This window comes from Pseudopodoces humilis, chromosome 31, assembly GCF_049639895.1.
Source record: "Pseudopodoces humilis isolate 2021_Gansu_Grassland_sample_001 chromosome 31, ASM4963989v1, whole genome shotgun sequence".
NCBI lineage: Eukaryota > Metazoa > Chordata > Aves > Passeriformes > Paridae > Pseudopodoces > Pseudopodoces humilis.
The window spans coordinates 1384863-1394740 of record NC_142230.1 but is presented as its reverse complement, the minus strand read 5'-3'; the positions used below and the strand labels follow the sequence as shown (position 1 = coordinate 1394740).

Genomic DNA, 9878 nt, shown 5'->3' with positions numbered 1-9878 from the left:
TAAAAACCTTCCTTAACTCTCAGTAAAACATGTTCCACTCTCAGACAGAGAAATAACCAAGGAATCACTGAATCAACAGAGACTGGAAAAACCCTGGTATCTCCCCAGGGCTGTGTCCAGTGTCCCCAAGCTCACCGGGTCGTCGGCCAGGAGTGCCAGGTACTGGTCCAACACCTGCTTCCCAATGTTGTACCCAGATGGAAGAGATCGGAATATCTACGGCAGAAAAAACAGGGAACATCAAGGGATTCCAAGGGGTACCAGCTTCCCAGGGGCTTCCAAGGACCCACCTCATTGGAGGAGAGGGGCTGCGTGTGGGATGCACCCGAGGCTGTGGTCACCTCGCTCATGCGCAGCATCGTCCGCACCACCTCACTGCTGGTCTGTATTGGGAAAACCAGGAATCAGAGCAAGAAAAGCTCGGTTCCAGAGTGGGAATGCAGGTGGGAGCCACAGACCTGGTCCATGCGGCTGGCCACAGCACTGACCAAAGCCTGGTCACGGAAGTGCTGGTGAAAGCGCTCCAGGTTGACTTGCCAGTAAATGCCATCATCTGGGGGAGCCTGACATGGGACAAGGACGAAAAGTGAGGGCAAAGGGGGCAAGAAAACAGAAGAAAATGGGGAAGGAAACTAATGAACAGGAGACACAAAACTGAGGGATGTGAGCCAGAAAAATGAGGGAAAAGAGCCACAAAAAGTGAGGAAAAGGGAACCACCTGGTTTCCCCAGAACATGTTTGGGAATACGGATACCACTCTTCCCATGTCCCAGTTCTCAGGCCAGAGTACTGAGGGCACCATCCCTCCAGCATTCCCAGTACCTCTGAGCTTCCTCCGTCCTGCTTCTGTCTTTTGGTTTTGTGCTCCCCCTCCTCCTCCTTGTCACACGAGTGTCTTCGCTTCCCTTTCCCTGTCAACCAAGACACTATTTCCCATCAAATCCATGACTGTGGCCTCAACACGTGGCTGAGTGCTGCCTGAGGCCTTCCCCAAATCCCAAGATCCCAGGGGCTCTCACCAACAAGGCTGAGCCGAGGCACAATGTACATGTCCTTCTCGTCAACAGCCAGGGCAGGTGCAGAGTGCGGCAGTGCCTTGGCACTCCGGGGGCTTTCTGGGACTATCGGGCACCTCTGGATGAAGTGGGTATCTGCCAGGCGCACAAATGTGCTGGACACTTCTGTGTAATCCATGGTTTTCCCATCTAGGTGGGGGGAGAGACACAGTGGATGGATCTGGAATGTTCCTGAGGCTTCAGCAAATGTCATGCCATCCTCATTGCCAGGACTGTGAACACCCCACAGATCCTTTGGGACCACATTCACAAACCCAACCCCAAATCTCTGTTTTTTAAGAAGCTTCCCATCCTCCATGGTCTCAGTTAGCCTGTCCAAAACCAGATCCTGGATGTTCCTGAGGCTCAGGAGTACATGGTGACACCACGGCCACCATCACAGTTTGACTGTGAATAGCCTATGGTGCCTCCAGTCCCATTCACCAACTAAACCCACTCCCAGAACCCATTTTTTTTCCTTCCCACCTTCCATGGTTTCAGTGAGGCGATCAGCAACCCTGGCAACAGCGCAGCTCATGGGAAGGTGCCCATGGAGCAGAAGTTCCTCCACCAGCAGCTCCCCTGGGTCCCCATAAAGCGTCTTGGCTGTGTAGATATAGCGGGGGTAGCGCAGGATCCGCAGGATGCGCTCGCTCCCTGCCTCATATTCCACGGATCCCCGGGGCTGCACCTCGTACCGTACCAGGTTGTGCTGGATTAGGACACAAAGGGCCTTTTTCACCTGTGGGAGAGAGTGGGAGGGTTGGACTCTGCCTTTTAATGGTAATGGCCCCATCCCAGTCTTCCTGGGTGTTCCCTCCCTACCCAGCATCTTCCCTAGGGAGAATCAGAATTTCCCTGCTTCTTCAAAGATCAGTTTTTCAGGGAAATACAAGCCACTTGTTACATAAAAATCTTTCTCCCTGGTTTATTAAAAATTCCTTGTCCTTTGCCAGGTTTTCCCACCAATCTTGTCCCTGCTTCTAGACTCTATTCCTGCCTTTGCTCACTACAGAGCATTAGTGTTCCTCCTTCTTCCCAAATTAGTTTTTCAGAGACACACGGACCTCCCACTCCTGATTTATTTATTTAAAAATTCCTTGTCCTTCTCCAAGGTTTCCTCTCAGTCTCCCCTCCTGGACCCCTCCCATCCCGTACCTGATCAGGGAGCAGCCCCGTGTCCCCCACCAGGAGCCGCAGCGGCCGCGGTCCCGTCCGGAGCAGGGAGTTCCCGACTTTTTCCACGATCTCCCCAAAGTGCTCCTGGAGCAGGAGGGAGCAGAGCCGTAGCTCTGCCTGCGTCATCCCAGCGGCTCAGGAATCCTAGGAACGGAGCGGGGGGAAAGAACAGCTGAGTGGACAGAGAGGGGACAGATGCTGACCATGTTGCAGGGGTCCTGTATCCCCTGCCGGGGGAGGATCAGCCCTGTCACAGGAGTCCTCGTGTTCCCCCAGGTGAGATTGCCCTCGGCGTGCCCTCCCACGACTGGGACTCCCCCGCCAGGGTGGGACCCCCCGCCCCGTCAGGGGTCCCGGTGCTCCCCCCCCCGGTCTCACCACCAAGCCTGGCCTAGGCCGTCGCCGCCGCCATGACGACGGCCACGTCCGGTGTCCTCTTCCTGTCCCGCCACTTCCGCTGCCGCCACCCCATTCCCCATTGGGAGCTTACACGCTGCCTTACACCAGGGGGGGCGCAGGCCGCTCCCCGCCCCGGAGGGGCCGCTCCATCCCGCTCATCCGCGCTTTCCAGAGCGGTCGCGGAGCAGACGAGCTCGCCGGAAGCGAGGGGCCTCTCTGGGCCGCGCTCGCTGCCCTGGGAGGAGTGACGGCAACGGCGGCAGTGGGGGGAAGATGGCGGAGGCGGCGGCGGCGGTGCCGCAGCACCGGTTTTTTTGCCACAGCTGCAAGGGCGAGGTCAGCCCCAAGCTGCCGGTGAGCCCCGGGCAGGGAGGGTCGGAGAGGGGGAGCTCTGAGCTTCCGGTGAACACCGGGCGGGGAGGGCCCGGGCGGGGAGCCCCGAGCTGCCGGTGAGCCCCGGGCGGGTGTCGGGGCGGCGGTGATACCCCAGTCGCTCCCTGAGTCAAGAGTCCCCTGAGGAAGGGGTGACCTTCAGCCCCCGAAGTTGTTCCCACATGGAACAGTTCTCAGACTGGAAAAGGTGTTCTGTTCCTCATGGAAGGTGATAATCCCATTCCCATCCCACTCCATGAGCAGCCCTTGCAGCGTCTGCTCGTCCGACAGGATGGGCATTCTCCATCTACTCCTAAATTATCCCAGTTCCTATTCCTTGGAACTGGGAGCATCCCGAATTTTTCTTTATCCCACACTGGAGGATCCATTTTTTCCCTCTAGTATTTCCAAACCCACTTTTTAAAAGGAAACATTGTCCAACTCCCACTCCAACTTCTCCATCCCCAAAAACTGGGTTTTCCTGGTTCCTCCATCACCTTCCTTGTTTATCCTGGGAGGAAACCTCCAGCCCTGTTCCCGGGGAAGCACCAGGGAAACACCTGAAATTTAATTTCCTGGCATCCTCCACTGGGTCTTGCTCCAGTTCCCCTTTCAGGAGCCTCCCAGGCACCTGGCAGAGGGGAGACCTGGCCCTGTGGCTCTGCCGATGGACCCCAGTGGGGGCTGCTCCCCGTGGATTTGTCCTTGGAGAATCCAAATCCAAAACACCTTTTTGGCTCATAATTCCCTGGTTTGGGTCATTGAGAGGGATTGGGAATTAGGGATGAGGGCATGGAAAAGGAGGCATTGCCAAGCAGTAGTTCTCCTGCATCTCTCAACACCAGAAGTGGAGATGTTGGGTTGGAGAATCCCAATCCTCCAGGAAGTCATCTGGAGACTTTCTAAGGAGACACTTCCCCAAGCACATGGTATAAGGAGGGTCTGGACACATGAAAATCCCTGTGGATTGAGAAGTGGAACCTTGGAGGTGCCAGGGAGATAATTTTTTCTCTTGCTTTCCAAGTGAGGAATGTGGGGATATCAGAAGGGATGTGGAATTCCACAAGGTATCAATCCAATGCTAGGGTGCAGAAGCCAAGGTATTCTGAGTGGAGACCAGGGAAAGGGAGAAATTTAAGTTGGGATTACAGCTATGGATGAGCTGGTGAATGGAGCAAGAGCCAAGGAAAACTTCTGCATGGTCCCATTTGTCCCACACACCTTTCTTTGGGGTTCCATTTGCAGCTTTCTGTAATTTTTGGGTGGGGATCACCTGGAAAAACACCTGATCCAACTTTTCTGTCCAGATTTGGGATCAAGTCCAGGCTGGATGTGGATGTGCCATACAGCTCCAGCTGCCTCAGGAATGGTCTGAGCGCAAAGCAAATACTCGTGGTGGGATTCTGGTTTGTTTTCCTTCTGGGAATCACAGACCACCAGGCTGGAAGGGAGTCAGAGCCATGGGATGCCACCAGATTCCTTGGAAAATCTTTTCATGGCTTGATCCCACTAGGGAATGAGATCCCTGTGCAGATCCCAGATCACGAGCACCCAGGAGGCTCCAGGATCATCCACTGCACCCCTAAACATCCCAGAGAAAGCAGGGAGCTCGATCCAAGGCTCTGCAGGATCCTGCACACCGTCTGTTCCCGTTTCCCTTCTCTCTCCTTCCAGAGCTATTTTTCCCAAATGCTGTTTTTATCTTTCTCCAGCTACTGGGTGGGAAGCTGAGTTTCCATATGGACTCCAACAGAAAAAATATTCCAAAGCTTCCAGGAATGCATCAGCATCCCACCTGCTGCTGGTAATGGTCTGATCCAGGATTTGGATGGAGTTCCCACAAAATCCACACCGAAGGTGTGGGGAGCATTCCATGTGTTGTGGAATAGGATGCAGGATTTTCAGGGGTCTGGGAAGCATGGATGAGGGGAAGAATTTTCTAATCCAGGGGGACTGATTGGTTCAGGATGAAGATCTCACAAAAATCGGTGCTCAAAGTGTAGGATTTGGGAAGGCTCTGACTGCGGGATGGGAAGATCCGTGAGAGAGGTTCTGTGGAGTCTTTTTGGTTTTTCCATGGTTTTCTCCAAATCGAAGCCAATCTGCAGCTCTGGGACGAAACTCTGGGGATGGGAACAGGGAAAATTTTTCTCCTTGGAAGGAATTCTTTTCCATGCCTCTGCAATTCCCACCAGCGACTCTTTTGCTTGCTGGTGCCCAAATTCCATGGGATTTGGATTTTGTTAGACTGTTGTTAGGAGCTGCTTGGGATCTAGAATCGGGAATCCTCCTGAATGGAGATTTTTCTTTAGAATTCCAAATATTTTGAGTCTAATCCCAGATTCCTTTTGTCTTCCCAGGAATATACCTGCCCCCGCTGTGAGTCCGGCTTCATCGAGGAAGTCACTGATGATTCCAGGTACCAGAGAACCCAGGGATATCCAGTGTCCAGGCACGTGGAGAGACAATTTCACTATTTTTGGTGTTTGGGTTTTTTTTTTTCTTTTTTTTTTCTTTTTTTTTTTTTTTTTTACCCTTTTTGGTCCTTTTTTATTTTTACCCCTTTTGAGGGAATTTCAGGAAACAAAAGGAGGATTTGGGAAGCATGGGGGGATTCTGGGAATGGGTCCTGCCCTCACTCTCCTCTTTTTCCCAGTTTTTTCGATGGCAATGCCCTGGACGACAGCCCCTCCTCACAGTTCGCAGAGGTGAGCTTTCCTTCTTTTACTGTAGCATCTTCCCCGGCAGCTCCTTTTCCTGAGAGTTTTGAGTGATCCCATGGATTTGGGAGTATTCCTCCTCAAATTCCAGCCATTGAAGAGAGGGAGAGACCAACCCCACAGCTTCCAGATTTACTGGGGTCTGTGCGGAGTGGGGAGTTGCACTGAGGTTGTTGCATTAGATCTGGATCCACTTGGGCTATAATTAAGCCTTTCTGTCAGACTTTTCCCCGGGATACACGACAGCTATTGGAATGTGCTCCAGTGAAGTGGACTCCACTGCCTCCGTGTCCCGCAGGATGAGCGCCAGAGCTAAGTGGGGATCGTGTCTCCTGTCTTCCCCTTCTCCGCAGCTTTGGGACCACTTGGACCACACAGTGTTCTTCCCGGATTTCCGGCCATTCCTGAACAACGGCTCCCTGGATCCAGAGAGCCGGGACATGGAGAGGGGCCCCCCAGCCGAACTCTGGGGCCCCAGTCGCCCCCCACGGCTGCCGATGCCTCGGAGGTACCGATCCCGTGGCAGCTCCCGACCGGATCGCTCGCCTGCCATTGAGGGGTGAGATTTTGGGGAGAAACGTGCGAAAATGACTTTCTGTCAGCACCCTTGGCACAATTCTGGTTCATTTTCCATGTCCTGCTGCCTGGAACACAGGGCATTCTCAGCACTCACATCCCAGGATGAGTTCTCATCCCTAATTCCTTTGTGCTCTCCCTCCATTTGGGAGGTTTATCCAGGAAATTTTCAGCTGTGAGCCCTGTATCCATGGGGAAAGGATTCCGTTTTACTGCCTATTCCTTCTGCCACTATTTATTTATTTAGCTTGTTATTTCCATGTTTTTCCTTGGTTTTCCATGTCCCAGTACCAACTCTTCCATTGGAACTCGAGTCATTCCCACTTCTCCCACCCTGGGATGAGCTCGTATCCCTAATTACTTGCTGCTGTCTCTCTCTGTTTTGGAGCTTTATCCAGGGATTTTCAGTCATGAGCCATGCAGCCAGGCATCCAAAGAGCAGGAACTCCTGGTTTTCCTGCCCATCCTTTCTTCCACCATTTATTTACTTACTTAACTTGTTCTTCCCATGTTTCTCCTTCCCATGCCTCCTTTTTCAGGATAATCCAGCAGATCTTTGCTGGGTTTTTTGCCAACTCAGCTGTTCCTGGCTCCCAACATCCTTTTTCCTGGTGAGTAGCTCAGATCCCACCAGTAATTACCAGTAACCCAGCATCTAGGGCTGGTTTGGGATTGGAGGGAATTCCTGGACTCTCCCGTTGGCAGGAGCGGGATGCTGCACTCCAATCCTGGGGATTATGCATGGGGACAGAGCGGCCTTGACGCCATCGTCACCCAGGTGAGGGGCACCTGTGCCAGGGTCAGACCCCATCACAGATCCCTGCTCCTGAGCACAGAATTTTTCCCTCTCTACAGCTCCTGGGACAGCTGGAAAACACAGGACCACCGCCAGCAGACAAGGAGAAGATCTCGTCACTCCCAACAGTGCCAGTGACGCAGGAACAAGTCGGTGGGTGACTCCATCCCTGAATCCGATGGCATTTGTGTTGGCATCGGGGTGTTTGACATCCTGAGCTCCCCCATTACCGCTTTGTTCCCTGTGGAATTGGGCTGGAAACTACCAGCTCCCAAGCTTTGCTGCTGCCATCTCTGGTGTTCATTTCTCCTGGGAATCTTGGAGCTCCACCGTTCTCCAGAGTGCATGGAGAGTCCTAGAATATGCTGTTCTGACTCTTCTCATCCCACAATGGTTTTCCTATCCCAGATCCCTGTTTGTGCTCTCGACTCATCCCTTCTTCCTTTTCAGGATGGCTCTTGACATATTCTGCTCTGGAAATGTCATGGAAAACTGCCAGCAGGGGTCTGGGCGTGTCTCGGAACAATCCAGGCTTTGCAATTAAAAAATCCCATGAATTTTTCACCCCGAGGATCCCTCCCCCTCCCAGCTGCTCAGTTACGAGAACCCTACTCCTCCATTATGGTTAAACTAGACAGTTCTATGCAGGATATTTTTAGCCCGTGGTTTTACATATCCCTCTGTCCTCCTCTTCTCTGGGAAGCCAAGGACTAGCTGAAATTCCATGTGTCTGAGCCCACGGGGCCCAAAAAGGCTAGGAATCATGAAATCTTGGAATATCCAAGTTGGAAAGGAAACCTGGGATTGCTGAAGGAGCTCAGCTCCTGGCGATGTCCATGTCAGCATCACGAGCTTGGAACAGGGGGAGAGGGAGTGAGATTTCAGCCACCTCCCATAGCTGGTGACACACAGCTTGGAGATCATCAAGCCATATTCCTGGCTGGGAAGTTGTGGTGGGCATCCAAACATCCTGACTTTGATTTTTGTTTGTTGATGGTGATGTAGAGAGAATATCAGGAATTCCTTATACTCCCTGGGAGTTGTGTGTGGATGGGTGGATCCCAGCTGGTGGAGCTCAGAGCTCATGTTCCCAGCAGGAATTCTTCATTCCCATGATGCTCCATCCCCTGTGGATTGTATCCTAGCTTGCAGATCCTGATGCTTATGTGTCTAGTGGGATTTCATTGATCCCTGCGTGCTCCATCCCCAGAGGATTTTGTATGGATGGATGGATCCTGGCTTGTTTCTGGCAGGAATTCTTTTATCCCTGGATGTTTTCATCTCCAGCAGACATAAATGACTTGTAAATCCCAGAGCTCCTGTTCCTGGTGGGATCCTTTTGGTGCCTGGACACCCCATTCCCAGTAGACCCTACTCAAGTGACTCCCAAATACCAGAGCCTTCATTCCTGTTCCCCTAACCTGCCATTACCTGTTTTCTGCAGACACAGGGCTGGAATGCCCGGTGTGCAAGGAGGATTATGCCGTGGCGGAGCAGGTCCGGCAGCTCCCCTGCAACCACATCTTCCACAGCAGCTGCATCGTGCCCTGGCTGGAGCTGGTAAGATCCCAGAAAACCCATGTATCCCACAGGATAATCCCCCAGGATAACGGCTCTATGTTCCCCACAGCACGATACATGTCCCGTCTGCAGGAAGAGCCTAAAGGGTGAAGATTCCACCCGGCAAATGCCGAATCCTGATGCTTCCGACAGCCCTGTGCAGGAGCGATGGACTTTCTGACCCTTTTGAAAGGTTCTGGAGTGCTCCAGAGGGTTCTGGAGGCCGGAGCATCTCCGCTCGAGGTGTACATTGTCTGAGAATTCCAACAAACCCCCCCAAGTAGCAGGAATTAGGGGGCTCACCCTGTGGGATTACAGCACCAAGCGCTCTTCTCCCAGGAATTTATCCTTCTGCTCCATGGAATTGCCGCGTTAGTCCTAAATTGGGAATTTTGGGAGTGATTTGATTTCATTTTGTATCAGAAAAGGTTTTTTTCCAGTGGGGCCCAGTCCAGAGAGGGGTTCCAAGTCCTTCATAGCCTTCTCTGGAAAAAGGTTGGGATAAAAAGGGGATTTTTTGGATCTTCCTGCACTCCGGGAGATTGGAACTGTATCCACGAGAGATTTTATCGCCCTGTTTTGGATGGAATCCTTGGCGTCTATAAAATCATGGCAGGTGGAAGAAGGAAGGGTCTGCAGCCCTTCCTTAGGGAGGTTGGACCCTCAGGAGCCCCTGTGGTCCTGGAAGGGGTCTGGGAATGCTGTGGTATCAGGAATGTACTGAGCAGGATTTTGTCTCATCCTGAAATATTCTTGGGGTTGATTCAGGTTTTTCTGACCCTTTTCCACATGCCTGTGGCCCCAGATGTGTCCAAACCCCACTCTGCCCCCACAAGTCATTCCAGGCAGGAATTACGGACCACTCCCTTGGGAATGCCCCTGCCCTCCCCTATAAGTTAAGGAAACTCATTATTTTTGCTGATTATTCAGTTGTTTTGAGAATTTTTTCCCATTTCTGTGACTCTTTTCCAGGTCTGAATCCTGGGAGCTATCCTTGTACTCGTGGTATCCACTGACTGCCCTCAGGGGACATTGTGACCCCCATCCCTTGTTGGGGGAACATTCCCAAACCCCTTGGGCTCAGTGGTTCCACATCCACATGGATTTAATTCCTGGTTTTCTTTGCTCTTCCGTCCAATAAAGGCCTTTCTCAATGAACTCCCCAAGTCATCCTTGGAGCTGGGAAAGGGAGGCAGGAGCTGGGGTACTCTGGGGGTGGGG

The 9878-nt window shown here is 52.6% G+C and overlaps 2 protein-coding genes across 6 annotated transcripts in view; one reads left to right on the top strand and one right to left on the bottom strand.

Moving 5' to 3' along the window:
- Positions 1-2707, bottom strand: part of POLR3C (RNA polymerase III subunit C) — a 5212-nt gene extending 2505 nt beyond the window's left edge. Inside the window, exons 1-8 of the mRNA XM_088068468.1 lie at positions 2613-2707; positions 2214-2378; positions 1542-1797; positions 1020-1205; positions 823-911; positions 459-563; positions 291-383; positions 136-216 (exon numbers count right to left, since the gene is read on the bottom strand). Of these exons, the coding sequence (XP_087924594.1) occupies positions 136-216; positions 291-383; positions 459-563; positions 823-911; positions 1020-1205; positions 1542-1797; positions 2214-2360 (957 nt within the window). The 5' untranslated portion in view covers positions 2361-2378; positions 2613-2707. The remainder of the gene's footprint in view (positions 1-135; positions 217-290; positions 384-458; positions 564-822; positions 912-1019; positions 1206-1541; positions 1798-2213; positions 2379-2612) is intronic.
- Positions 2708-2722: 15 nt separating this feature from the next.
- Positions 2723-9815, top strand: RNF115 (ring finger protein 115). 5 transcript variants are annotated; one of them, XM_088068672.1, is made up of 9 exons: positions 2723-2969; positions 5366-5424; positions 5662-5713; positions 6079-6284; positions 6841-6912; positions 7007-7079; positions 7157-7250; positions 8542-8657; positions 8728-9815. In XM_088068672.1, the coding sequence occupies exons 1-9, from the start codon at positions 2907-2909 to the stop codon at positions 8836-8838; spliced, it is 846 nt and encodes a 281-aa protein (XP_087924798.1). In that variant the 5' UTR covers positions 2723-2906; the 3' UTR covers positions 8839-9815. The 5 variants fall into 5 exon arrangements, with proteins under 5 accessions (XP_087924798.1, XP_014117503.1, XP_005533550.1 ...); XM_014262028.2 differs by having other exon boundaries at positions 5366-5457; XM_005533493.3 differs by having other exon boundaries at positions 2723-2987.
- Positions 9816-9878: the final 63 nt, after the last annotated feature.

Coding starts and splice junctions, on each gene's coding strand:
- RNF115 (XM_014262027.2), top strand. CDS start 2,907: ATGGCGGAGGCGGCGGCGGCGGTGCCGCAGCACCGGTTTTTTTGCCAC. Junction 5,458..5,661: donor CAGGGATATCCAGTGTCCAG/GCACGTGGAGAG, acceptor TCTTTTTCCCAG/TTTTTTCGATGGCAATGCCC. Junction 5,714..6,078: donor CCTCCTCACAGTTCGCAGAG/GTGAGCTTTCCT, acceptor CCTTCTCCGCAG/CTTTGGGACCACTTGGACCA.